At 41.2% G+C, this 27,516-nt stretch overlaps 1 protein-coding gene across 9 annotated transcripts in view; it reads right to left on the bottom strand.

Annotated features, from left to right (window-relative positions):
* Nucleotides 1–26,655, bottom strand: part of KLHL13 (kelch like family member 13) — a 76,838-nt gene extending 50,183 nt beyond the window's left edge. The window contains exons 1-3 of one of the 9 annotated variants that reach the window (XM_058847860.1): nucleotides 26,552–26,655; nucleotides 22,893–22,986; nucleotides 16,318–16,382 (exon numbers count right to left, since the gene is read on the bottom strand). In XM_058847860.1, the coding sequence (XP_058703843.1) occupies nucleotides 16,318–16,382; nucleotides 22,893–22,937 (110 nt within the window). In that variant the 5' untranslated portion in view covers nucleotides 22,938–22,986; nucleotides 26,552–26,655. Of the gene's footprint in view, nucleotides 1–8,840; nucleotides 8,900–16,317; nucleotides 16,383–22,892; nucleotides 22,987–26,551 lie in introns of those variants that run through there. The other 8 variants (XM_058847861.1, XM_058847865.1, XM_058847866.1 and 5 more) reach the window with 8 other exon arrangements.
* Nucleotides 26,656–27,516: the final 861 nt, after the last annotated feature.

Genomic DNA, 27,516 nt, shown 5'->3' with positions numbered 1-27,516 from the left:
TTAAATATGCAAGAGAATGTTTCTGCTTTGAAACACAGTTGTTTCTTCATGGAAAAAAAACTAAACAAAAAACAGGAGGACACCTGTGTCATGTTTCAATATATTCATTAAGCCTGCGTATTAATTTCTAGTCACAGAAGAGCTTTTTTATCAAATATTCCATCACAAAGAAAACATCGCTTTTACCTAGCCAATCTTGAAAAAAAATTCCAGATATTTTATTTTAATACAAGTCAACACTAAAGCTGTGAGTATTCACTCTACTAACCTTTAGGTCATTTTAGTGGTTGGTTAAAAACAAAGGTTATTTGGAGCTAAAAGCGTTTACTGGAGAAAAAACTTTTTACTGAGGAGGTTAATTCTTCCACTGAGATTAAGAAATCTTTTCCCCCTTAACAAGCATCACACAGTGACTAAACTGTCACACACACCATACTGAGACCAGATGTAACTAAAACAAGTGTCCAATAAAAATGGTAAGAAGTTTGTCAACTCCTTTAAAAAAAATCCATTGAATTTTTTTCTAGTTCTTTATCTTCTAATTTTAATTCTTACATGAATAGATTTAAAAAGGCTTCACATGGCAATGCCAACATTCACATTTGAATGGCAATGGACTTCTAAAGTTTTCAAGTGCATGTGCCTGGGAACAAAGGACAAAATCATGAACCTAGTGAGGACTGAGAGTACTTGTAACATCACTGCTATGAACACAGAGATGATTGCTAAATAAAATTAAGTACAAAAGAATAACTTGAAGGAAATAGGAGTGAATAGGTACTGGTTGGGATTACTAGAGACTGGAAGCTTTGAGAGATAAAGAGAAGGCATACATAAGAACTCTGCTCTAAGGAAAGCTTTTATAATTTTTTCTTCAGAATTTCATAGAATAATTCATTAAGGAGCCATTTTTCACACTAAGCAGAAACCAAAACACTGGTGGCTGACCAAAACACTGCTAAGAGCTTGTTTGCACTCAGAGTGCCAGTCTGAAAAGTGGAACTCGAGACTGAATATGCTCAAGTCACCATAAATGCATCTAGGAGACAAAAGGCACTTATCTGTTTTGGAAAAAAAAAAAGGCAGAAAATCCATTGCTTCTAATCCAAGATCAAACATGTAAGGAAAAGTGCCCCTGAAAGCAGTGAGCAGCATACCAATGAGTTTGGTCATTCTTCAAGACTGATTTACCTACAGTCAAAACATAACTTCAATAACTTAAACTGTTGTCCTATGAATTATCTGTTTAGCTTGAGACAAAAGTACAGAAAATCAGTCAATGAAACTACAGAAACTACTAAACTTGCTAAAAGAAGATTGCTTAATGTCAATACATGCCTTGGAACAGAATTGAGCATTTATTCTTCAGATGAATGCTCAAAACAGTTATATTAATCTAGTTAAATGGAAGTTTTCAAATGCCATTAGCAATCCAAAGGAAAAAAAGCAGAAGACTTAAATGGCATAAACAGAAAATCCTAGTCCCAAATGATGCCTCTTGCTGCAGTAATATTCAATCACCTATAAAGGAAAATAAATCCTACCAACATACTGAAACACCCATAGCTGTACTGTCACACTTCATACCGTGCTGAAGAAAGGCACATGATGGATCCCTGTCACTTTCTCAGACAAACACTTCATCAAAACCATCATTCCTGACATGATGTCAGGATGTAAAACTCCTTTACAAAGTAGTGTCAGAAACTGTTGTGCCAGCAGCACATTTCATGGTAAACTTAAGACCACAATTTTACATTTTCCATTTAAGTATGATGTCCCTATTCAACTGCAAAATGCATGAACACTAATTATGATATTTATATTTGAGCTTGCAATACAAACATTTCCTACAGAAACATACCACACTACAAAAATAATTATTTTTTCTTGTTTCTTGGAGGGAATGAACCCAGTCACTCCAACATAAATTAACCAGATCAGCCGAACTACCATTATGGGTATGCAAAGTACAGCACAAGATAACATAAACAATGCTATAGCTTCTATGTTCATGTTATAAAGGAACAATTTTGTTTTGAGTAAAGATTTAATTTCAAGAAAAGACACTGAAATGAGGTTGCTGGAATTTCTATTGGGTTAAAGCAATCAACTCTGCCTTAAATGACTTCTGAAGATCTGCGAGTCCATCTCCTGTTTGCTGTAAGAAATTAGGTCTTGTGGTCTCAAAAAAACGACATCACAGAAAGCCACAAAATAGATGAGACTTTGTAAAACATAGAATCACATCTAATCACAAGTTTCCAATATCTAAGATGTACTTGTAGAAAAGATGGGAATTGTTCCCTTCACAAGGATACACTTATCTCACTTCTTCATCAAAAATCTCTCTTAAAAACATGTTAAGAACCAAATTACTTTCCAATGAAAATCCATATTAAGTCATTTTTGTCACCACAAAGCGTTTCAGACAATGAAAATATTCTGTATTACAAAAAAGAAAAATAAAACCTACTAACTTTAATAGTTTTTCTCTTTGCCAACAAAGCATCAAGAATTAAAATGAAATTCAAAAGTTGAACTAGGTTTTCAGACATTTTAATATTATAAAGCCTTGGATGAAAGTGACAGTATTTATACCAAAAATAATCTTCTCATTTCTTCTGTTCTACCCACATGATATCTCGAGTTTTGGGCAGATCTTTATGCCTTTTATCTTGTCTGCAGCAGTAGATCACTAAGGATGTGCAGTTTTGCCTGGCTGGCAATTTGTTTGCTGGGAGCACTAAAGAAAGAGTGTTTTGTTTGCAGGATCCCATCCCTTGGCATGAAAGTAGACTTAGGAAACATGAAGAGTGCTGTTTCTCTAAAAAACTTACACATTCAGAGCAGCAAGGGCCTTAAATAAATGCAGCTACATTGCTGAATTACTTTCATCAATTTATATCATCAGTTAGGATAAACTGGGGAAAAGCCATCTTCTAGAAGTTTATGCTGCATGTATCAAGAGTTACTGGCAAAGACAACCATTTTCCCAAAACTTTTTCTACAACATCTTCAAGATGCAGCCTTTTCTGCCTTGTTATCTGGTCAGGTACAATCCATCTTTCACAAAATTAAATTGTTCTGGCTTCCAACAAACCTCACATTTAGTAATCTTTAAAACAATTCAACTGTCTTCCTGCCTTGTCTCTTCATCCACATTAACTTACTACAGCATATCCATCCAATACTCCTGCTTCTCCCACCACATCCAGCATGAAAAGCTTCTTTCTTACGCCCTTCAGGGCTCAGCTTTGCTGGTTTTGCAACACTTCCTCCCCTCAATTAGATCAACCTTTGACAAAGCATCCAACAACACTTCTGTGTTCTCTTCCATGGCACCCCTAATGCACAAGGCACCAGAAAAGAAGCAGCAACAATAATTTCTCCTTCAAAACAACACCAAGCTGGCAATGGCCCGTGGCACTCAGCAGTCAGAGTGATGATATATGGCAACTATCTCTTCTTCAGCACTAGAGTTGATTTTCCACAGATCCCAGACAATCCACAAGCTCTTCCAGCAAGAACTGGGAGCTCCAGGCTGGCACAGCACAGGCACAGCATTAACAGTGCAATTAAGCAGCAATCATTAAGGAGACACTTTGCTTCTCGCAATCCCATTACAAAAGCCTGGTAATCTCTGATGAAAGCCACCAAAACTAACTATGAGGAGGGGTGCAAGCTGCCTGTAGAGCACTCTGCTAGCACAGTAACAACAGAGACTCATGCCTTCCCATCAGAGGCTATTCCAATCCAGCTGCAAACACCCACATGCAACATCTGTTGAGTCAGGGCTGCTTAGGAGCAAGGATTAAAGAGGGCATCAGACAACTTTAAAAAAAGATTTTCCGTGGATTTTTCTCTTTAACTGAAAATACTACAACATTGTTCCTTACTACAGAAAGAAAAAAATAAAAATCAACAACCAAACTATCAGTTTGGGTCCTTGAAGTAAAAGCAATTTTTAATAAGTTGTGCAAAACTGTAAAAAGATTAAATTTTAAGAAAGATATGTGAATAAACAACAAAAAACAACACATTTCATATTGCACTGAAGAGTTAGTTCATCAAAATTCAGCTGTAGGCAAAGTAAGCATGTGTTGGATCAGTTCAGACTTCCTGAAATGCCATTTTAAAAGCAGCGAATTTCAGGTATGCCACATACACTAAAAAGGAAGTGAGACTAATGGAACAGGATTCACTACAATGAACTCCATAATACAAAGCTGTATTTAAAATCAGTGCAAGTAATTCTTGTTTTATGTAAACCATTCTACTGCAAAATTAGCTTGTACAGCATGCAGAGCGCTGCTAAAGCAGCGTGAACACCTGCCTTGTGAAAAACACACCCTGGCAAGCAGGAGGCAACCCAGCAAAGGACACATTACCAATGTGCAGAGAGTAAAGCTCCAAAGGATCTATTGCTTTGCCCTCACCATCCTAAAACACTTCCCAAAACAACTCAGAAGGACACATGTACTAAATCAGAATACAAACTGCTTCACTGCATAGCCACTGCAACCTTTAATAAGACATTGTACAGCAGCAAAATAAACCTCCTGTGCTGTTCCTTGGAGAAAGGAAAACCCTTCTACAGTCTTAATGAAATCTAATCTATAAGCTCAAAACCATTCAGCGATTTCAAACCCTGCATAACATTTGCAGGAACACAACTGTGCTTCTGTGTTCCCAAGCTAAACAGGATTATTTCACTGCCTAAGTACACTGGCATCTTGGCTCTCAAGTCAATCCCTGTCTTGGCAGCAAGGGGCCAATTTCTAAACTGAAATCCAAGAGGGACAAGTCTGACAATACCAGAGTCATTGTAAAATTTCAAAGCAAACAGGGTCGCATTTTACATAAAGATTTACGTAACTTAAGTTTCAAAGCAGATCTGTCTGTTAATACATTAAGGGAGATGCAGGACAATACATAGCTGCAACACACTTTTACAGAAATTTTAATCCATTATCTCTTGTCTGCCACATGTCATCTGAGGCCCCTCCTCTCCTTGTACATTACTTCTAAAGTTTATCTGCTCCAAATGAGCTTTTCTGTCCATATTAATGGCCTAGAAGGTGACACTACTTCCATCCTCTGCCTTGTGTCTAAGTCAGACAGAGCAGGGACAGCTCTTCCCACCAACACCTCACCTCAGATGGGGCAGACACCTGAAACTCCCCCATTTCCCCATGCAGGAGATGACCTCAGGTCAGGGCTCTGTGCAAGGAGAGCCTTAAACCTCTGCACTGAACATAAAGTACCAGAAAGCAGAAGTTAAACAATGCTGAGGTATGTGTATTAAAATACTGTCTTAAATGAAATATTCTTCTGAATTTTAAGTCAGATGATCAACATTTTCATGCCTGGATTTGCATTATGAACCAAATTTAAACTCACATATCTATGGCGAAATTAATCAAATTACTAGCTGGCCTAAGAGCATCTAATCAATTTAATTTAGAAGTGTTCTTAAAATGTTTGTGAACTTAGAGATTTCCCACCTCTTCAGTGTTCTCTAAAGGACTTGCATTTCATCTGCACTTTCCAACCCTGATAAAGCCTTTCTCTGATATAAGTCACCTGTGGCTACAACTTCAGCATATTAAAGCTCATTCATCATCACCTACACTTAATAAATCCACAGTGATGAAATAAACTCTGCTGACAAAAGGTTGATTAGATAAGCATTGCATGTAAGAAAAAAACTGTACATAAGAAATCCAGCAAAGCGAAAGAAAAACCCATACTGGCTCCACAAAGACAACAGGACCATGAGACTTGGATCCCACCTTTTCCTCACAACCAAGTGAAAAAAATCCTGGTATGAAACCAGCTGCTGTCAATTATTTTAAGAGCATAAAAAGCTTTATGTGGTTACAGAGAGGAAAGGCCACCAGAACATATTAATTAGTCCATTTATAAGGAAACTGAATAGCTTAGATACAACCTGTCCCTTCAGTGTCCAACTTGCCACATACACCCCTGATCTGCTGACTACCAAGGGCACAGCTCGAGTACCTTTTCCTGTTGTACAAATTAGACTCACTCAGTCATGGGCAGCTGCCAAGCAGAACAAGACACCCTCATTCAGCCTGGCCAGAAAAAAAAATCAGCACTGGGAATGCTGTGCATCTCTGCATTTTGGTTGAACTTCATGTTAAATATTATCCACTACACCTAAGAATTAATATTTCTGAAGTTTATGATTTTAGGAGTCAATACTACATGGAAAAGATTTTATTGTACATTTGTTCTTTATTAGCAAAGCTATTTTTTAACTTAATGGACTCAGCTGCAGTATATATTTCAAGCACTTTAAAACCTGCTGTTTGAGCATTCAAAGGGCAAAATGTTTTTCCATTTTTCACCAGAAATTCTACACATCAAGTACACAGTAATAACCACAAAAATAACAACAGCAACAGGCAAATAGAAATTTCCTTTATACAGCCCACAAATTTGATAAATACTTCTCAAGATATTACAGTATAAAGGTTAAAGCCAAGGTTACGATCATGCAGAACTGAAAAAGGAACAAGTTCCTTCAGCTCAATCCTGCACCAAAAACTAAATTCAATTCTCAACTTACCCCATTATATTTTATACACATTCACCCTTGCAATAATGCTGTAAGACCTAATGGAATCTGTCCACAAAGATATTACCTGTTATTGCAGCTAGTAATGCTGACAAAGAGGAGTATTAATGTAAGAAAATTCCAAAACACTCTTCATGTTGGGTGTCATTGACTGTAAACCTCATCCACTCAAGCATCAGGGCACAACCTGACCCAGCCCAGTGATGAAGACCATGAAAAGCTGACTGCTGTGCAACTGAAAGGCCCTTAACAGTGACCATCTGTACAGATTAAATGCTAGCCCCACAAAATAACTGCTGCCTATTTTACAGAAAGTGTTTACTGAAAATGACCTCACTAAAATATAGTCAACATCTGTAAATAAGCTCCAGGAAAAATGTATGTATTATCAATAATTGTAGCATTACCATAAGAACACTTCAAGGTATATAGACTGATACTTGGAACATTTACATCTAAACTTCTTGTTTAATTAAAGAAAAAAAAAACTATCAAGTTCCAATTTTATTAAACAGATAATATTAAAGAGATCTTATTTTAAAAATAATGAAATAATGAACAATATTGCATATTATCATTGCTACTCAGCCAACTGCAGCTAAGACTTCACAGACTTTGTCCACAAGAGATTTCAACAGAACAGAGTAAATCAAATCAACACTCTCTCCTGGGTAAGTCAGCTGGATCAGGACAAGGATTTCTCCTGTTGCTTCATAAAGAATCAGGCATCTGGCCAGGAGATTGTTATAAAGAAATCCTCACACAGCCTTTCCTGAGCCTGGAAGAAGCCAAGGGAAAGATGACTACAAGCCAATATTATCTTTAAGCTGATTTTCTCTTGAGTGAAAGCAAGACAGGCTTTCAAATCAGGCAGTATTTGCAGATGCCAAACTAGAATGAGGACATTAAGCAATAGTGATTTTTTAAAAATTAGTTACTAAACAGATCACAAAACCATATCTATGAACATATCCAAAAGGCTCCAGGAAGAGGGAAGTCTAAAAACCATTTATTTAACTTTTCTCTTAGATCTAGGTAACAAGAAAGGTAAACCGTGTGTAGGAACCCAAACCGGTTCCAACCTAAGAGCTGAAGCAATTACTAGTCTATTGTAATAAAAGGATTTTTCTTCAATTTAAGAAAAGAACAAAGAAAAAAATTTCACCGTGTAGCTTTAATGCTAGAAACATCAGAAAGCTTAGAAATCAAGGTGCCTGTGGTAAAAGCTGTTCTTCTAACTTCAGCTCTTCCTTGCCAAGAAAAGCACTGAAGTTGTCCACAAAGGCACTGTTCTCCCAGATAATTATCATTAGAACAAAGCAGCAGCTCCAGAGTATCAAAGTTTATGGTTTAAAAGAAAGCACTTGACACCACATTACTCATATTATACTTACACAAAAAAAAGAAGCACAAAAACTATCATGGAAAATCCTAAAATAACATGCTGCTTTAATTCACAACTGTTACTGGAAATCTGGCAAAAAAAAAGGAAACACTGGGACTAATTACTCCAAAGGAATGAGCTGGCTGAGGAGCCTACAGCACTAAAAGTACAGCATTTTTATGGACTCCATCTGAAAAATAAGACATTGCATCACCTAATTGTGCTCTCTAAAAATGGCCTTGTCTCCACAAAAGCAAATCCTTTAAGTACTTAGTTAGGTACAATTACATTCCATCATGGAGGTTCTTCCTTTCCTGTAATATTTTAGGAGTGTGATTTAGCTGCTTGATCCCAGAATATTGTTGTTTGTTCCAGCAGACAAGAACTGAAAACTTTCAGGAAAGCTTCTACTGTCTGCTACTATTCCCAATCCAAAATTGGACAAGGACTATAAAGTGTTAAGAACCTGACATGCAGAATAATCTTCTGTAAGTAACAAGTTAACCCTGCTAAAGGTTCCTCATACCCACCACGTCAGAGGTTTTACTGCTGTCTAGAGCACTTTCAGCAGTTAACAGCAAAAGCCTTTGGCAGACTGATCACCACAGACAAGAAGTGATTGTGGTTAATTACTTATGAAACCATACATTGCTCTGTCCTCCAGCTCTTTCCTTCAACAATGAGCTTTGTCCATGGTTCCCATGAAGGGCTCTCCACTCACAGCTTTGCAGACCCAAATGAAACCGTTAGACAAATGGCACAGTTATTCCAAGTTGGAGAATAATAAAAAAAAATAATAATTCCCACATTAGCATTTTGGGCTTTTTTAGAAAACACACATCAGTTACTCACAAAGAGTCTCTCCACATCATCTCTGATAAGCGGAAATATCTCCTCTGTTCTTCATGCACCTGTAGTCAAACAGAAAAGAACTGAAGCAGAGTCACAGACAGACATCCCCAAATAGCACCTGGCTCTCCGATCCCATGGACTTTCACAACACAAACCAAGATTTGTTCCAAACATTCACACACTGTTTCTGTTTCTCTATCTATCTATCTATCTATCTATCTATCTATCTATCTATCTATCTATCTATCTATCTATCTATCTATCTATCTATCTCCCCATTTCACTTACTTTCTCTGGTAAAATTACAGAGATAAAGGAGCACAAAAGCAAGAAAAGTGCTTCTTGTTTGCACGCATTAGGCTGCTCTTTGCTGTGGAAACAAGGATGAATTATGAAAACTAATCAAGTGAACACAGAGCACATGCCCTAGATTTTCCAAATAATCTCTTGGTTTAACCCAGTTGTTCCTGAGCCTGCCTATCCCATGACAAATTTACTAAAATGGAAGCTGTGACTCATTAAAGCCACCTTTTAAGGGAGAGGGAAACAGCTCAAATTATTTATAAGCAAGATGTAATCACATTAATTTGTATAGAAGAGGCCAAAATCTTAATGACTTCCATTTCTAAAATCCAATCCAGTTGATAAACAAACTCCTAGTTCTTTTTTTTTGCGTGTGTCTCAAGAGTATGGTATCTTACAGCCTTTAACCAAAATGAAAGACTGCAGACTATATTCTGGCTTATAAAATCATACCTCCACTTGAAGAGACAATGAAAAAGTTGTAACATTTCTATTTGCTGACATTTATTTATTGGCAAACATTGCAAAATATAAACTATGCAATACCACCGAAAAGAGCCATGCTTCAGATTTTTGGTCTTTTATATATTTTACATTTATAAGCATAACTGAATGACAAAAACTTAGTAGCTCTATGCATTGGGTATTTCTTTAAAGCAATTTCTATTAATTCACAGCCCAAAGAAGAAATTCCTTTCTCTTAGTCAATACTTTTAAAACAGTAAAGCAAATTTTTAGGTAAGGTCACAGTGGCAGTTTATATATAACAGAAAATAAAAGTTTCTACAAATCATCCTCTCACCTTCAACTGCTCTGTACCATGACAAAATTTTGACTTCCTAGAGTAGGCACAAGCTCTCCTAATTTGAGAGCCTGTCTAAAATCTTATTTTGCTGAAGCAGATTTAGACATTTAGTGGAAGGAAATAGCACACAGTATTTGTAAGCATGAATTATAAATTCAGTGTGTGCTTTGCAATACTTTAAACATGCCACAACTGAGACAGCATCAAACAGAATTGTTTAACAGCACCGAACTTGCCCACTCTCTCCCACTGATACTACAGCAGCTGGCAGAATAAAGTGGCTCTCAAATCTTGGTGTTGCTACACCTCAGGACATCATCTTGTTTCAAATAAATTAGGTTTTCCTCTGTTAAAGAAGTCTGCTGAGTAAAAAAGATGGGTTTTATCCATCCTCCATCACAAAACTAGCATTCAGAAAGTGCCACATCACCTGAGCTGCTCATCACTGCTCCACTATTTGTGAATCCCCATGTGCTGTGCAGTGTGGTTACAGCAATTAGGATGGGTGCCTAAGTCTCAGTCCTTGTTTTGCCACCCTGTGGACATTACAAGCTTCTCTAATGAGACCAATACCTTACACAACAGTATGAAGGGATCAAAAAAATTCTACGTTAAAATAGAATTTTTCATACTCGGAAAAATTTTAGTTAACTTTCATCTTTAACAATAGAGCTTCTATCATCCTCAGTGTTGATTCTACATTCCCAGCATAGAAACAGCAGAAATTCACACCTCTGCTTATACCTCTGCCACAGAAAGGACTAATCTGATCACCAGCACAAACTTGCATCCCCCTGCCAGGAGCTGAATTTCTCACTACTGTGCAAGGTCCTAAGGTCTCTGGTTTGCAGGGTTTGCTCTTGTAGCTATTGTTATATTTTGTCATCATTCTTTCAGAAATGCAAAAAGAAGTACGTATATTAATGAATAAGGATTCATTTCCTATATAAAACATTACATTTGTTCTAACCATCTTCAGCCTGAATACAGGAAGACAATTTAAAAGAGGTGTGGTTGAGACCCATGTAAAATTACTGAGCATTCATGAGAAGTTAAACTACTTCTAGCTCCAACTCCATAAAGCAAACATACTTCATTCATTGTCATACACCACTGAATGCAACTCATGTGGTGAATGCCCTGTGAAACTTATTTTTATGCCTGTAATTCATCTGTCAGGAAGCTCTAGATTACTCAAGGTTGATAGTGCACACTGCTTTTGTAGGTTACTTGTATCATTTACAGCCAGCTCTACAGAAACAGCAGCAAATTAGTGACACGAGACATGCCAAGGAGTGCCAAAGTGTGCAGGGCACAGCCTAGGAAGCCTTTAAATGAACAAGCCCACACATCCTCAGGGGCAAACATGAGCATCCAGGGAACAGGAGAAACACTCGTCAGGTCAGAGGCCAGACCTCAGCAAACATCATTCCTACAGCAGCAAAACTGGCTTTAAATGATTCTCAGAAATCACAAAGCAGATGCTGGGGTTGAGCCTGACCTTCAGTGGTAACACAGTCCTTCCTCCAGCACAGCAGACAACCTGAACCAAAAACTAACAAAACAGAGTGCTCATGAAATCCAAGGGAGCTAGAGGCTCAATTCTCACTTGGAAACACTGCTGAGGGACACAGTCCCATGTTATTTAGTTTCATCCAGCTACCCCTTGCCTACCTTGTGCTGGACCAGGCCACCCTGCTGCAGAAGCCAAGAGCCAAGAGCTGGCAGGGGAGAAGCAGTGGCAGCACAGCCAGGGCTGCCTCCCAGCAGAGGGACAGGGAGCTGCTGCTCTCCGGGAGCAGCCGCAGATCCCCGGCACCCACTGTGCTCAGAGAGAAGGAAGCAGCACTGTCCCTTCCAGCAGCAACTGATCAAATCTGACAATGAACTATGCTCTTAAAAGAATGGCTTTAACCTCTAAAGAAGCAATAATAAGAGAATCTCTCTAAATATGGAGAGTATATGCCTAAAAAGGTACTCTCATCTTAGAAGTCAAATGCAGACCAGCCTGATGTAGGCATTTTCAGCATGAACTTCGTACAGCCTCCCAGTTTTTATAACAGCCATCAGAGTTGCATTACTCAAGAGCAGCATTAACCTATATCAACTATCACCTTATTATTCTATCACCAATTATTCTTATCACCAATTATTCTACTTGGTAAAATCATTACCAAGTAGAATAATTTACTAACTTCCACCCACAAACCAGAAGTATATAAGTACTTAAACACTTTTCATAAAAAACCAGTCCAGACACAAAAGAAACCCCATATTGTAGACTACAGAAAATACAACTGAAGCCACCAATTAGCTTCAGTCAGCCAAAGTCCTGCATTTTGAAAAACTCAGTGTCATAAAGGAAGCCAAGAGTTGGAATACAACTGTAAATAGCAGAACAGATCTTATCCTAATGGAAATTTTGCAATTGCATTATGTGAAGAAGGCTAACCCACCAAAACCAGTGTTACCATGCTTTTCAACTGCAGTTACAGAATGGCCTTCATTCATGTACTTTAAAAATATGTTTGATAAAAGTTTTATTCAACCTATTTTTAAGAACACAAAATAAAACAAGCTTCAGCATGCTCACACAAACTTAGAAGTCTTCAGTAATACTTCAAGTATTAAAAAAACCCCAAGCTTCTTGGTATAGCATTTCACTCACACAGAAAGAGAAAACAGTTCCCTGAAGCAGATGGAGTCATTAATACACCACATATAAATCACACCTAAGTAAAAGACCTGCAGTTTAAAATGGCACCATAGGCAAGAAGAAAATGCTGTGTTATACTGAATAGCTGTGCTAAGCCTAACAGACCTAGGTTGAATGCCCTTATATTATACTCTTAACACTGGGAGCTTCAGCAATTACAGCTTAGCATAATCCAGTCCCAAGGAATGAATGGACTTCTCTCCTAATTCCCTTGAGCCCTAACAAGATCATGTCCCCACACAGCATTCCCAGCCTGGGATCAAAGAGGGGGACAAGGAATAGGCTGCAGATGACACACCACAGTGATAATGAGTCTAAGATGCCAGCACAGAGAGGGGACAAGGATGCAGCAGGGATCAGTGCCCAAAATCACAAGAAAGCAAGCGTGAGACAAGCCAGCTCCCTGCCAGAGCCACCATGACCTGGCAGGTTAGGGGCGACTCCCCTGGGTTCACATCTGCTCTGCTCACTGGACAGCAGCACTGCTCTGTCTCTTCTGCCCTTGGCTCAAACATCTGTACCCTCCTGTCACCCCCAGCTGCAGCTCCAAGCATTGTTCAGAGCTGTGCACAGCACACAGATGCTCTGCCAGTGGCAGCTGCCCAAAATGCTGCTGTTCTCCTGCTGCTGCTCCTACAGCCACAACAGAGCAGGCCCCTACCAGTGACAATGCCCAGCTCCTGCTGTTTGCCCATGTCCAGACACTAAAGCAGCTTCCATGCCACCCCTCTCCTAAAGGCAGTGTGAGCTTCTGTCTCTGTGCTTATAACTGGAGGAAGGTTTTTAATCATTATCTCCCACGAGTGCTGACAGTACAAAGTCAGGGGTCTTACCCTCCATGGATTGCTTCCATTTGCCAGGAAGTCCATTCTGGACAGTCTGTGTCACAGATTTAGAGGCACTGACTACTACTCTGGAAGTATTAGTGAAAAGGCCAGTTCACATCAGACTGGAAACAAGTGATAAAAACAGGAAGTAAAAGCCTGTGAAGGTTCCTAGTAAAACAATGCACATACACCTCAGCACACTGAAATCTTCCAGTCTTCACAAGTGACTCCTGGATAGCCAGTATACATTAACATGATATATACATTATATTATAATGATATATACATTATCATGGCAATGAAAGCAAAAAAACCATAGAACATTAAAGCCCATTTTCCCTTTTTCTGCTGTAAAACCTTTTGGCACCCTCTTCTGTATCACATACCAGAATATCAGAACCACCTGCATCAGTGAGAAACTGAATCCTTGGTATTTCCTTATTGCTACCATTCAAGCATCCCTATGGCAAGCCACCTTGGAATCACTATCCACCTTCCAAGTCTTCCTCCAAGCCTTCCCACCTGCTATTACTTCCACCAACAATGTCCTTTACCTGGAGGCTTCTCCTAAGCTACATCCTTGGGAGAAGAAAAATCTACACATGCAAATAAAGGCCTGAGAAAAATGCTCCTAATCAAGTTAGTCAGTGTGATTTCCAGCACCAACCACTGTCAGCAAGCTTCCTAATTTTGCAGTGCTGTTATGGGCAAAGGTGGAAGATAAGGGAATACCAGGCTGCAGATCAACTAAGAGGCATTAGTTTTATTTTCTTCCTAAAGCTTTTTTTGAGCAGACCTTGAAATGGCACAAACACTGAACTGGCAATTCAGGACACACTAGGTCAGAAATTACCCAGAGCACAACACAGCTCACACCACACACTGCCTTATCATAAGCCTCACAAATTACATGAGACCTGAGTAAGATATGCTTCACATGTTGGTTATTCAGCTTTAGTTAGTGGCACACAGATGTCTTCTAACACAACAGCTTTAAAAGCAAAATGAGATTTGGACTTCTGATGATACTTATGCTAGAAATGGACATTAAGAACCTCCCAAACACAAGGATCTTTAACACCAGTACAACAACAGTCCAGCTTTTTAAACTCAAATAACCACCTTGAAAGGAAAGCCAGAAGAGAAGCCACACAACCTTTAGATAATTGATTGGCAGGGAACAAAAAACCCAGGATCATTCCAGATGTCCGAACCTCTCAAATAGTGAATTTGCTAAATAAGACAGCTCAAAATGAAGGAATGTTTTCCTCTGAGCAACACAGCTTAAACTGTTAGTTCAGTCTATCCACGATCAGAAAAAGTAAATTGAAGCTTTAGCTGCATTCTAGAAAAATTTCAAAGCTATTTAATATTCTACAAATATATAAATCTATCTTTTTCAGGTAAGCTGAACAAACTTCTCAGAAAGCCAAAAGTAATCAGTTTTAGCAGAATCTGTGTGAGTTACATATCCTACTTTGAACAAAGCACTAAGTCCCCTGTGTCTTTATCAGCTTTCCTAATAAGATCTACATTTGATCGACAAGAATTGAACAACTATAGTTTATTCACCAAAAGAGAGTCCTGATATTTTCGAGATATTAGCAGTGCCTAATATCTCAAGTATATAAACAAGCTTTTTAAACCAAAACCAAATATTTTTTCATTTGAACATTTGCATGTTAAGTATTTACACTGCTGTGAAGAGTTTAGATTACAGGAGTTTTCAAGAGATTTCCAATGGACTACATCCAAATTATTATATGTAACAATACAAAAGCCTTCTAATTTCTGTCCCAGTGAAGGCTGACAAATTGTGTAAATTTTCTGCAGACACTGTTGACAATTCACAAATGTGTTACTCACCCACACAGTCTCTCAAGTCATCTATTTTGTACTGGGAAAATTAATCAGAATAATTTTCAATGTGCTAATTTAAGGATGTCTACTGCAACATCTGGAAAAGGCTATGTAAAGAATACAGAGCATGTACATATATGAATATTTACATATTCCTCAAACTAGGAAGTCTCAGGCTACCAACAACACAAAAATATCTGAATATTTAGATCAACACTCAAGAATATCTTTAAAGCTATCTTGCTTTCTTGGCTACATGACCTGTTTAATCAACCTCTGTTACATACTAAGTTTCATATAAGAAAAGCACCACACAAAAGTGAGAGAGGAAAGCTCAGACTGAAGACCTAATCAGCCAGGCTACCTGTCTAACAGCAGTCAATTCAGGAGCAGTGACAGTGAAAGGACACTGCCTTCTGGAGGCTTCCCCCTGCCAGGGTTTTAGGGACTTCCTTCCACAAACTGCATCAGGAATTCACCCTTGAGCACTTCAAAACTCACTCTTTTCCTTCCACTAATTTGTCTAATCACATTTCAATCCAATTTGCACTCAAGATAGCCCATGACAATGGAGTCTTGATATAATTATACACCAGGTAACAATTGTGTCTCACAGTATAATTACACATCACAGGAAAACATCCTTCAGCTACCACCTCAGTCATTTCCTAATGCTCCACCCATAGCAGCTTCCCACCTCCAATGCCACGCTGTCTGCAGACATTTCCCCACTGCAGTGTCCCCAAGAATGCTCCCCTGCTGATCCACCCCTCTGACCTACTGTGCTGCCTCTGTCTGGAGAGCTGGGAGCACCTCCACACCCCGCTACACAGTGCATTGCCTGCTTGTGTTAACTGAACATGGATTCCACTGGAATTCCACATGGATTCCACAGGAATGGTTCCACTGGGGTTTAGTCAATAAAAGAAAACTATTTGCATACACAAAGTATCTCAACTTTCTTACTGTTCATGGCAGGATCCCAGGGCTATGTTTCGCCATTCCCAAGTAGTCCAGGTTAATTTTGACATCTAGAACAAGGTTTGGGAAGAGAAAAAAATTGTCACATACGTTTTGCACACTATTATCCACTGTACATGTTATTTTAAAGAACTGCAGGGTACAGCATCTCCAACAGAATTAACTATTGGCTTCTGCAGCCCTCTGAGCTCTGTCTCTTGTGCAAGTGGAAAATTGGATAGCCCCGCTTCTTGCCTGAAGGGAAAGTTCACATAACTCACTAAAAATCTGTGGCATCCTGCTCTTTTCCATGTGATGGAACATTTCATACAGAATCCCACAAGATCACAGCTCCACATAAAAATCAATTTCAACAGTAGCACAAAAGAAAAAAAGTCAGCTCTAATTTTTCCTCTGAAGCTACTCAGGCAGTCACTGTCTCAGAACCACAGCCACCATTTCCTGTCAATCATGAAATGCATACAAGCCACAGGAGGTACAGAAGTCCTAACAGAAGTAATACCTTGCACTGTGATCCCAAGCCCCCTTCTCACAAACTCCCCCAGCAGCTGTTACCACAGCAGGAAGCTCTGGCTGGGCTTGCACAGGGAGCACCAGTCACAGCAGAGCTGAAATAGCACAAAGTTATAGTGAAAAGTCATCTTACAGTCATGAACAATGGGCTAGAGGGATTTAAGAGGAGACACCGCATTTCTTTTTAATGCTGAAAATATAGCACAACTAATTTGAAAGGGAAACAGCAGGCAGTTACCCCAAAACACAAGGAGCAATCAACAGTGCTGTTATTTGCACTGGCATTAATTTTTTTAAATTCATTCTAACATAAAGCAGGGTGAAGAAATGTTGGCAATAATGCTGCTGGCTTTCGTTTCTTCTGCATTTCCTCTCAGAAATGAAAAAAATGGAAACATTGCACTCGGCAACCCATATTCTCACACTGTTAGCACCAGTAAGTGAGGGTCACTTCTGTAGTTCAATGAAGGAACGGTATTTTTTTAATTACAAGCCCTTGCCAATCAAATTATGCATCCAGTTAAAACAATAAAGCAATATTAACAACAAAATCACGTAGGAAAATGCAGGCTAACCAATAATAATGGATCAGAAGCACTATGGGACGTTTAAATTTCTTAACCAAAACAAAGGGTTTACCTGAAGATGAGAGGCTATGACAGTCTTACTTCATGAAGCTTTTGACACTCCTCCTTAAAATGTGACAAATTATTTTGCTTTTATGTATGCACAGCTATGGATGGCATCAATCAGAATGACTCAAGCTCCAGAACTAAAATATCATTATGTCAGGAATGACACACACAGCTCACCAGGAAGCCTCTTGCACAGTTTGTTTTGGTGAAGAAGGCCAGAAAGACATGAACTTAGAAAGTAGTTTCTGGTGGCTTCTTATTTACTTTAAAACTAGGAGTAAGATCCAGCTCCCCCCCTGCCCTAAGAGCACATTTTTCCCCACCTGCAGGGTGGCAGAGCCGTGTCAGGCTGCTCCAGTGCCACACACCAGCGCCACAGTGCAGGGCCTTGTGGAGGGCTCTTAGTAATGACAATCTCAAACAAAGTCAGACTTGTTAGACACATCTGGGATGGCACTGAAACAATGAAGTCAATACAAAGATAGAATTTTCTCCTCTGACCAGCTCATTTTTTCCTCCTCCCATTTCTTTTTCTGACATTATTTATTCCTGACTCCTTGTAAAGTATTGTCGTGCAACCTCTTACTTGCACATTCACCTTTTCCAGCCCTACTCCCTCCTACCATTAATTTTACTAATGAATAAACAATCTGAGCTAGTAGTGGGAGCTGCTTGCAACCATACCATGGACTCTTCTGTACACACATGGGGAAAACAAGACACTGCTGTACAGCAGCCCCACACCACATGCCCTGGCACCTGGCAGCACCACCAGAAGGGTGCCAGCACTGCCATCCTCTGCTTCCACACAAAATATGTCTAAATTTAATCACTTCTTTCACTCCACAACAGCAGATCATTACAGCCTAACCAGAAAATACACTCATACCCCATGAGGATGATGAAGTGGGATTTTCTTATTTCAGCTGTAATCGCAGGGTTATTTGCAAGGAGAAGCCACACTTCTGCCTCTGAGCAGCCCTTTAGCTTGTGAATCTCTGCCCTAGGTTTGGATCTCCTCTAGGAACAGCTGTGCCATGGAAGAGCTCAGCACCCTTGACTGCTTGTCCCTGCTCTCTGCCATAAGGCTCCAGCTGAGCTGCTCTTAAGTACTTTCTAACCTATTTACTCAGGATCAACCAATACAAAGAGTGATTATTTAGGCTGTTTAAACCACTCCAGCTTATTTTGGTTGACATTCCGCAGAAGAGCTCACATAAATGTCTAAGCTGCCAGAGGTAAAGTTTACAACCCCCTTACTGAAATATTTTCTCCTCCTACAAATTAGGAGTGATAGCCAACAGCAAGAGAAAGCCAGCAGCAGACAAGAAATCCCTGCTGTCATCCCAAAAGAAGCCAGGGCATTTGGCACACTCATTATCACCGAAGAAATCAATTTTAAGAGGAGGGCAAGTCCAGTGCACATCTGCTCAGCCCTTTCTCTCAGAAAAGACAACCTGGAGCTTCATGAGACAGGACAGCCAGGTGAGCACCTACAATAATACTTCACACAAACCTGTGCCTTTGGAGGAAGGCAAGAGATGCTGGTAAAGCCCACCACATCACCCTAAGGCAACAAGAAAGAGAAAAATGTTCCCACCACAGGCTAGACTGCTTGCTTACTAAGGTGTTACCAACAGTGATAACTGTTCCTTTATACAGGCCTACCCAACCCCACCCACTGCCACCAAACACCAGAAAAATAACTAGTGGAAGAAAGACTACAGCAGCACAGCAAGATTTGGGAACAGAAACTGCCTTTTTGTTCTGCACACGGGAGGCACTATCACAACAAGGTCATGGTGCATCAATGTGGCTCTTAATTATCATCAGGCAGACATACCAGCTAGAACACTACCAAAAAAAAATGATAAGGAATTGCAGTAGGAACACAAAACCTCTGAGACCCTACCTTCATGCTAAAGGGAAGTGCTCGGGAGGTTATTTTAAATGAGCCATGGTTCATTTAGAGTCTCACAGCAAACTTGTCCACATATCAAAATTTACAGTAAGACAAGGTACTAAACCATTCCTGAAAAATATTAGCAAAGATAGAGGCCAGGCTCTCTTGTAGCAAGTGATACCATCAACATCACTGAGATAAGTGATGAGCTAACAACACTTCTACCAACCCCAAGACAGGTGACAAAATGATCATCTCATTACTCTTATCCTCTAAAAAACAGAACTCTGTTTGGACATTAAGGACAAAATTCTCAGACTCAGGAGTAAAATATGGCACCAAGTCTCACTTGGATCACAAAACTCCCCATGATAATCCTTTTATCGTTACAGATTTCAGTGTTTGGTACTGCCCAAGCCTAATAAGGAACAAATGACAGTGAATGCTGACACACTTCCCCGTGACAAATCTGAGCAAGGGAGCACCATAAGGCAGCTCAAGCAACCTGGTAAATTTAATACTGCAGATTTATCTAGATTTATCCCTAAATTCCTTTGTAGTTTAAGTGTTTGATTCCTAATTTCCAGCTTCAATGTGTAAGCTTGCGAAGTCTTTTGTTTGTATGTCTCATAGGACATACACCCTGTTGGAAATACTTTAACTCCACTGTATAAAAACAAGCTTTGCTTAGAACAGCAAACACAAGAGCCCAGATTAAATTTCTAACCATAAAATCATTGCTATATTATAAATTCAACATTAAGGAGAGCAAAAGTGGTAACACTGTTACTGTTAAAAGCTTCCAACATAAACATGCAGTAAAATACAGTTGTTACTAAGTGTCAGCAATGCAACCTCACATGTATTTTGTAACTTATAGTTGCTACTACTCAAAAAGTTACTAACACTGAGCTGAAGGATGATAGGGGGGTGGTAGGCATAAACTATTAGCACAAGTCTACAATTCTGGCACCATGGTGGATAATCAGCTTCTAAAATAAAAAGAGAAATATATATTCAGAACACATGCCCACGTCTGTAGGATTCTAGTGCCGCTTGCAGCTTTCTTTAAATAACGGATGTGCTACTCACTTCCTCAATTCTATTCAAAATCTGTGGGCAGCCATAAACTTGCCCAGAACCATGTGTTTTGTAACACTGAAGCTGGTTGAGAGTCAGGCACTGAGAAGCCAGAAGTTGACAAGGCAGAAAAGCAACCCATTTCTCCCTCCTGCTCCCTTCAAGAGCCAGGTGTCTGTCAGCAGGATGCAGGTCAGTGTTTGAATCCTCCAGAACTGAGAAAAAGTTTTCCCCCTACCTTAATGTAGTGTAGAATTTCTGCTTTAATATAAACATTTACCTGAAAACATCAATTTAAGCGTTACATGGATCATTCTTCCTCACAGATGGAAAGCTAATTGGAGAACAGCAATCCCAGGGAGAGCTCTTTAAAGGCATCTGGAAACATGACAAGTTTGAAGTGGGAGCAATGCCCTGGTCCTGCTGAGCTGAGTTTGATGCTTCATCCCCAGCATCTGCCGGGAGAAGCCGTGCTGCTTTCTCTCCACTCACCTCCTGACAACACAATTCCTGCCTCTACCTGTGAGAGCAATAGCAAGGTGTAGCCACAGGGTGAGTTAGCAAACTGATAAAAACATTACTGAGTGGGTAAGTTTCCCATGAGCTAAGCAGCATGAAAGAAATCATCCTGCAATCACTCAAGCATTAGCTCTGCCAGCGGAGCTGCAGCAGGAGATCAGGCACAGGGCAGGACCACCCAAAGGCGCATCTGATGAAGCACCTGCAGCACCAAACTGTCCCCAAAGCCTCCAGCATCAGATTTTGCTGTCTGAGTGTGAATCTTCTGCTTAATTTTCAATCCCTCACAAGTTCATGAGGAAGTTTAAAATTTAAAAGAAGTATTTTGCATTGTTTTCTTACGGAATTATTTCAAAATATAAAAAACATATTGTGATGATGTACAACAGAACCAGAGGTTCAACTTTAGAAAAGCCAGTACAGTAAAAACATGCCAGGTATTTCAGATCATCATCATCATAACATACTGCTGGATACCCTCCCATTAGTATTATCAGATAAGGTCAGTTATTCAAAGGAATCAAAGTTCTCACAGTACTAAATTAAATGCATGTGGAACACATTCAACTTAAACCAGAGCACACCACTTGCATGGAGATCCCAAAGAACAACCAGGAAAAAGGAACCAGGTTGAAATTCACATTTATCCTTGAGGGTTTCTTCAGCCTGTAAGATTCTAATATTTAATCATAATCACTCACACTCATTCTGCAGAATTTTTTCATTACATGGCACCTTCTTTGTAACAATTTGCACTTGACCAGATGGTTATGGTGTGAATTAAGCTCATTTACCATGCACCATGGTTTTCACTTGTCAAGATGCTAAATCCTGGTCTGCAATTTCTGAATAATACACTGATAAAATGAGTTTATTTTCCTCACCAAGAAAAAAGGAACAAAGTTCATCCCCCACTGCCCTGCAAAGATGGAAATTAACATTCATAACAAGAATCACATAATGAGTAGCTGAGCACTGCAATATTTGTTAGAACACATACTTTTAAGTCCTGCAAGCAAGGATAGGCACTCAAATCACCCATCCTTGGTTTTAACCATGAGATCCATGCAACACATTCTTATGAGCTTTGTGCCAACTGTTTTTCTTCTTGCAGGGTGGAACAGCTTAGACAGGACCTCTGTCCTAAAGCAGCTTACACCTCCCACTTCAGGCAAATAAAGAGACTTCTGAGAGGCAGGACAAACAAGTCCATATGCCAGGAGGCAGGAGCCAAAGCAAGTGTCTGACATCATGAGTAAATAGTCCTGCTGCTTTGCCTACTGACAGCCACTTCTGCTCTGGTCCCATCCACACCTGCACACAACAGCAGCAGTTTTGCTCTGTCAGTAGCCTTCCATGTGCATCACTGCCTGGGCCCTCTCCAGAGCAGGGAACCTCGAGAGGGTTTAGCAAAATGTGCAATGTGACAATTCAAGCAGGCACAGGGCACCTGGTAAGACTGATGCTCTTTAGTAAGGAAATGAAGAAAGGTCTGAAATTTTCCCTCAAATTTAAGCAACTGCAAGTCATAGCAAAAGCTCTAAGAACTTATTTAAAAGCAAAACTTCTGTTCACAAGCTATTTTCATTTGTACTTTCTCCTGTACATAAGCATGTTCATATTTTAAATATTTCACATTAAAGAAACCAAGCAGAATAGCTGGCATTGCTGAACAAATCTCACATTTCACAACTACAGAACATACCACACCAAGCAGCTGCATCAGTCACAAAGAAGGTAAAACAAAAGCCCTAAGGAATCATATGACCATTGTCATTAGTATTAACAAAGCACTGTTTCCACAAAAAGAAATCAAATTACATATTTCCTACAGCAAGTTTAAAGCAAAAACATCAATAATACAAATCAGTAGCTGGGGCATTCTTCAAAAAGTAGTACAGCCAACTCACTTGAAAACAGCTTCTCAGAACAGGCATCGAAGACATCAAATTCATTACAGGACACTGAACATGGAAAATCACCCAAATTTTCTTAATTAGGCTTCTGAAAGACACAAGCCAATTAAAGGAGTCAGGTTTAAATTTTGTCACATGTTCAAGCTCCTCCTGGATTCAAATAGACCCCTTCCAGCCTCAAAATCCAAAAGATATCTTCAGGAAATCCACTTCTGAAACACCTTCTGTCACCAATACCAGGTCACACATTCCAATTCCCTGTATCTCCCACCCCAATGCACTTAGAGCCTGGTTCCCTCGTCAGAAGCCCCTGATACAGGACATAACCTGTCTGTACTACCTGGCATAGGCACACTAGCACCCCAAAACACCTCCTACTGAGTACGGCCTTCAGAGACAAAGCTTTATGAAAATAATTCATAATAATGAATAATTTCATAATCATAATTCGTAATAATTCAGATAAAACCGTGAAAATTCTCAATTCCCCTGAATGCTCACTGAAAGCATTCCTTTGCTCCCAGAGACTACAATCTAACATTGTTTAATTACTTCATAGCTTTTCAAAGACACGTTGCTTAGGGCTAGCCAATATACAGAGAAAAATTTCTTCTATAGCAGTGTTGCTAATTTATCCACAAAGCTCTAATCTCACAACTTTAATAAACCTGTTGCATCACAAATAGTTAAAAAGAAATCCATGAAAATGTTTCCAGTCAGTACTCTGACAATGCAATACAGCTGTGAGAATTAAAAAAAACCTGAAAGTAGAGAACCTTGAAAGGAAAGCAGAACATATGTTGCCCCGTCTATTTAAGCTTTTACCTCCCACTCACACTGACACCCATAAACACTATGCCAGATCTGTGATAAAAGCATCCATCCCTGTGAACCCAGCCCCAGGCTGTCAAAATCAACTCTGATAAGCTATTAAGAGTCATTAGGAAAGTTTTGCACTATTGATACAGTGAAACAGCCAAACACTGAATATGTTCTGAGGCTGCTATTCATAAAACACTTCGTAATTGTTCAATTTTCACCATAGTGCAGTTTCACAGAAAGTTTTGCCAGCACAGACATATCATCTAAAAGAGTAAAGGAAAAAAAAAAAAAAAAAAGCCATATACTAGGCATCACAATTATTTCAGCAACCCAACAACCATGGAAAACATAAGCACTTCTGACAGCTTTGCTTGTGGTGTTTGTGGAGCTGATATAGTGCTAGCAGAAGCACTGAACACACTGCAGATTCCTTTGGAATCTCTAGCAACACTTTCTTTGCAGTGTTGATTAATGATCCCTTTCTAACAGCTGGACCACACCAAGAACATAAAGCCCTGGAGGTAACTTCAGTGATCTCTGATTTCACACAACAGAGATTATACCTTTAGATCCAAACAACCAGGGCTTGATCGCCATTGTCAAACACAAACCAGTACCGTGTTACACTGAGAAACATTCAACATGAGATAGCTTGTTGATTTTTTTTTAAGAACTCCAGAATTTTTCTCAGCCTGCTGGAAAACAAAACAAAATAAAACCATGCTTGTGACAAGAATTCATAGAACAATTTAGGTTGGTAGGGACCTCAAAGATCATCCCATTCCAAGCCCCCTGCCATAGGCAGGGACATCTCCCACTAGATGAGGTTGCTGAATGCCCCATCCAACCTGGCCTGGAACTGAGGGGGAAAAGGCAAGGCTTTACTTTGTATGCCCAATCCCACTGTGCCTCTAGACAGGTCATGTGCCAGCAGAAGAACCCTTCCTGCAGCAGCTGCATCTCACTTCCCCTCTGAGGCTCACATGCTGCCCCGGTAGCGATACCAGCTGCACGTACTCCCTGCCCTGCTCTGCCCCCACGGCTGCCAGAGACGATCCCAGTGCCCACCATCGATCCCAGTACCCACCATCAATCCCAGTAACAATCACCGATCCCAGTGCCCACCATCGATCCCAGTGCCCATCATCAGCACACAGACGTGCTCTGCTGGCATCTGGGGGACTCCACCACAAACCAGATCAGGGAGTCTGGGCATAACCCTTTTCTTCTGGCTGGGCACATTTGCTGATCTGCTTCATATATCACCAGAGGTTGTGACAATGATAGTGTGAATTGCAGAATTCTCCAGGCCACTATTCCTGCTGCAGATCAGGTACAGATGAACTACGGCCTCAGATGACATTCAGTTTAGTGAATCTTTTACAGAAGAGCAGAAGAAATTCTTTAAAGTAATAATAATAAAAGAGCTGGCTGGGGCAAAGTCAGTTTAATTCATTTTTGACACCTAGTGTCATTGGCTCACTAGAAGTCGTCTTGCTTCTTTGAAGCAGAGCAGCTTGCTAATTTGTGCTGGCACCTCACTACAATTTTTTGAACTTTAAAAGCGAAGGAAAACGTTTAGATGCACAATTTTGAAAATTACAGAATCAAAGAGATCACAAGAAGTGCATTCGGGATAGCATTTAATCCAAGTTACTACACAATTTATTTTTTTTTACTATCAACACTCTGCAGCATATTCTAGTATTAAACAGGACTGCAGAACAAGCTCTACCATGAAATCAGAGAAGTGGGAAGAGTGCCCTGAAGGTTATTCATTAGCATTATCTCTATGTGTAGCTCACTGGGGAAAGCATAAGGAAAACTCTTCTGTGGCATTCTATTCAAATGTATGAGGCGTATTTAAATGAGTAAGGGAAGTATTTCTGATGCAGATTTCACAGCAGGTCCAAGACAGCATCAGTTTCATTAATACTCAAACATCCAAACTGAAGAGCCCTTTGCCATACAAAATTGAAAAAGATGTGCACCTTGCGTCTCCTGAATTATACAAAGGAGCCGAGCCAACTCCTAGAGTTTCTAAGTTGGCATCGCACTTCTCATTCGGAGACGGAAAGTCCTGAACAGTACCTACTAAAAACAGAGCTTGGCCTAAATTTTATGGGAACAGTGAGAAGAGGAAACTGACAAGTTAATCACAACCTACAGCTACGTCCCCTTTCTAATGGCTGCATCTCAGAACTAATCCCCAAAACTCCTTCCTGCACCCCGACCTCATCCAGGCTATTTAAAGACCAGGGAACAATAAACACTGACGAGCAGAACGGGCTGGGTGAAGGAGGAGAACGATTACAATGGCTGCACAACAAAGCCTGGAAAAGGAGAGTTAAAGATACTTTTTGCGAGCGGCACAAGCGCCGCAGCCCGGTCGGCACACGCCGCCAGCCGCGACCCCGGCCGGGACACTGCCGCCGTGTCCCCGGCCACTGCCAGCCGTGACCCCGCTGCTGCCGGACCCCGTCCCTGCCCCGCCGGGCACGGCGCACCTCGGCTCTGCCCCGGCACCCCTCGCTGGATACCCGCTGAAATGGGGGCACCCTCGTCTGCCCTCCCTCCCTGCCCAGCGGGGTCCCCACACCGCCCCCCGGCACAGGGGGGACCGCCCGCCGCCCCCCGGGCGCAGCCGGGACAGCCCGGCCCCGTCCCGCCCGCACGGAGCCCCGCCGAGCAGCCCGGGAGAGCCTCGGGGCAGCCCCCCCGCGCCGCTCGCCGAGCGCGGCCCCGCTCCCCCCGCGGCCGCAGAGGCCCCGCAGGACGCGGCGCCCCCAGGCGGGACAGAACCGAGCCGGGTCCCCGCGGCTCTCCCTCACCTGCGGCTGCGGCCGCCCGGCCCCGGCCGCGGCCCCGCTCCGGAGCGTCCCCGAGCACCGAGCGCGGCCCCGCTCCCCGCGCGCGCCCGGCCCGCCCCGCCCGGCCCGCGTCACCCGCACGGCGGGCGCGAAACGCGCATGCGCGGGGAGGGGCCACGGGGGCGCGGCCTGGGTGAGCCTCGTGAGGGAAGGGAAGGGAAGGGAAGGGAAGGGAAGGGAAGGGAAGGGAAGGGAAGGGAAGGGAAGGGAAGGGAAGGGAAGGGAAGGGAAGGGAAGGGAAGGGAAGGGAAGGGAAGGGAAGGGAAGGGAAGGGAAGGGAAGGGAAGGGAAGGGAAGGGAAGGGAAGGGAAGGGAAGGGAAGGGAAGGGAAGGGAAGGGAAGGGAAGGGGCCACAATGCACAGGGGTAGCATGTCTGCCAGCAGGGCTTGTCTCCAGCAGCTTGGCACATCAGAAGAGCTGCTGGAATAGCAGGGACAGAAAGAGGCAGCAACAGTCATAAAATCACAGAATGGTTTGGGCTGGAAGGGAACTGAAGACTGTTCAGTTCCAACCCCCTTGCCATGGTCAGGGACGCCTTCCACTCAACCAGACTGCTTCAAGCCCCATCCAGCCTGGCCTTGGACATTTCCAGTAATGGGGCATCCACAGCTTCTCTGTGCCAGTGCCTCACAACCCTCAAAGTAGATATTTTCTTCCCAATATCTAATCTAAACCTACCCCTTTCAGTCTGCATCCATTCCCCCCATCCTGTCACTTCAGTTCCCAAGTAAGAGCCCCTTTCTGTTTTCCTTGTAGTCCCCTCTCAGACACTGCCAGGCCGCTCACCAAGTCCTTGGTGGCCTAGGGAATGCAAGTGACAGATACACAAAAACATCTTCTTGTGCTCTCCAGAGGATTCATTTGGGATCTGCAATATTACCAAGTGAAAGACCAGCCCCAAGCTGCTCTCCCAACCGTAGTGTTG

This window comes from Poecile atricapillus, chromosome 12 (assembly GCF_030490865.1).
Source record: "Poecile atricapillus isolate bPoeAtr1 chromosome 12, bPoeAtr1.hap1, whole genome shotgun sequence".
Taxonomy (NCBI): Eukaryota; Metazoa; Chordata; class Aves; order Passeriformes; family Paridae; genus Poecile; species Poecile atricapillus.
Note: the sequence above shows the minus strand (reverse complement) of the source record. Positions and strands in the feature narration are given on the sequence as shown.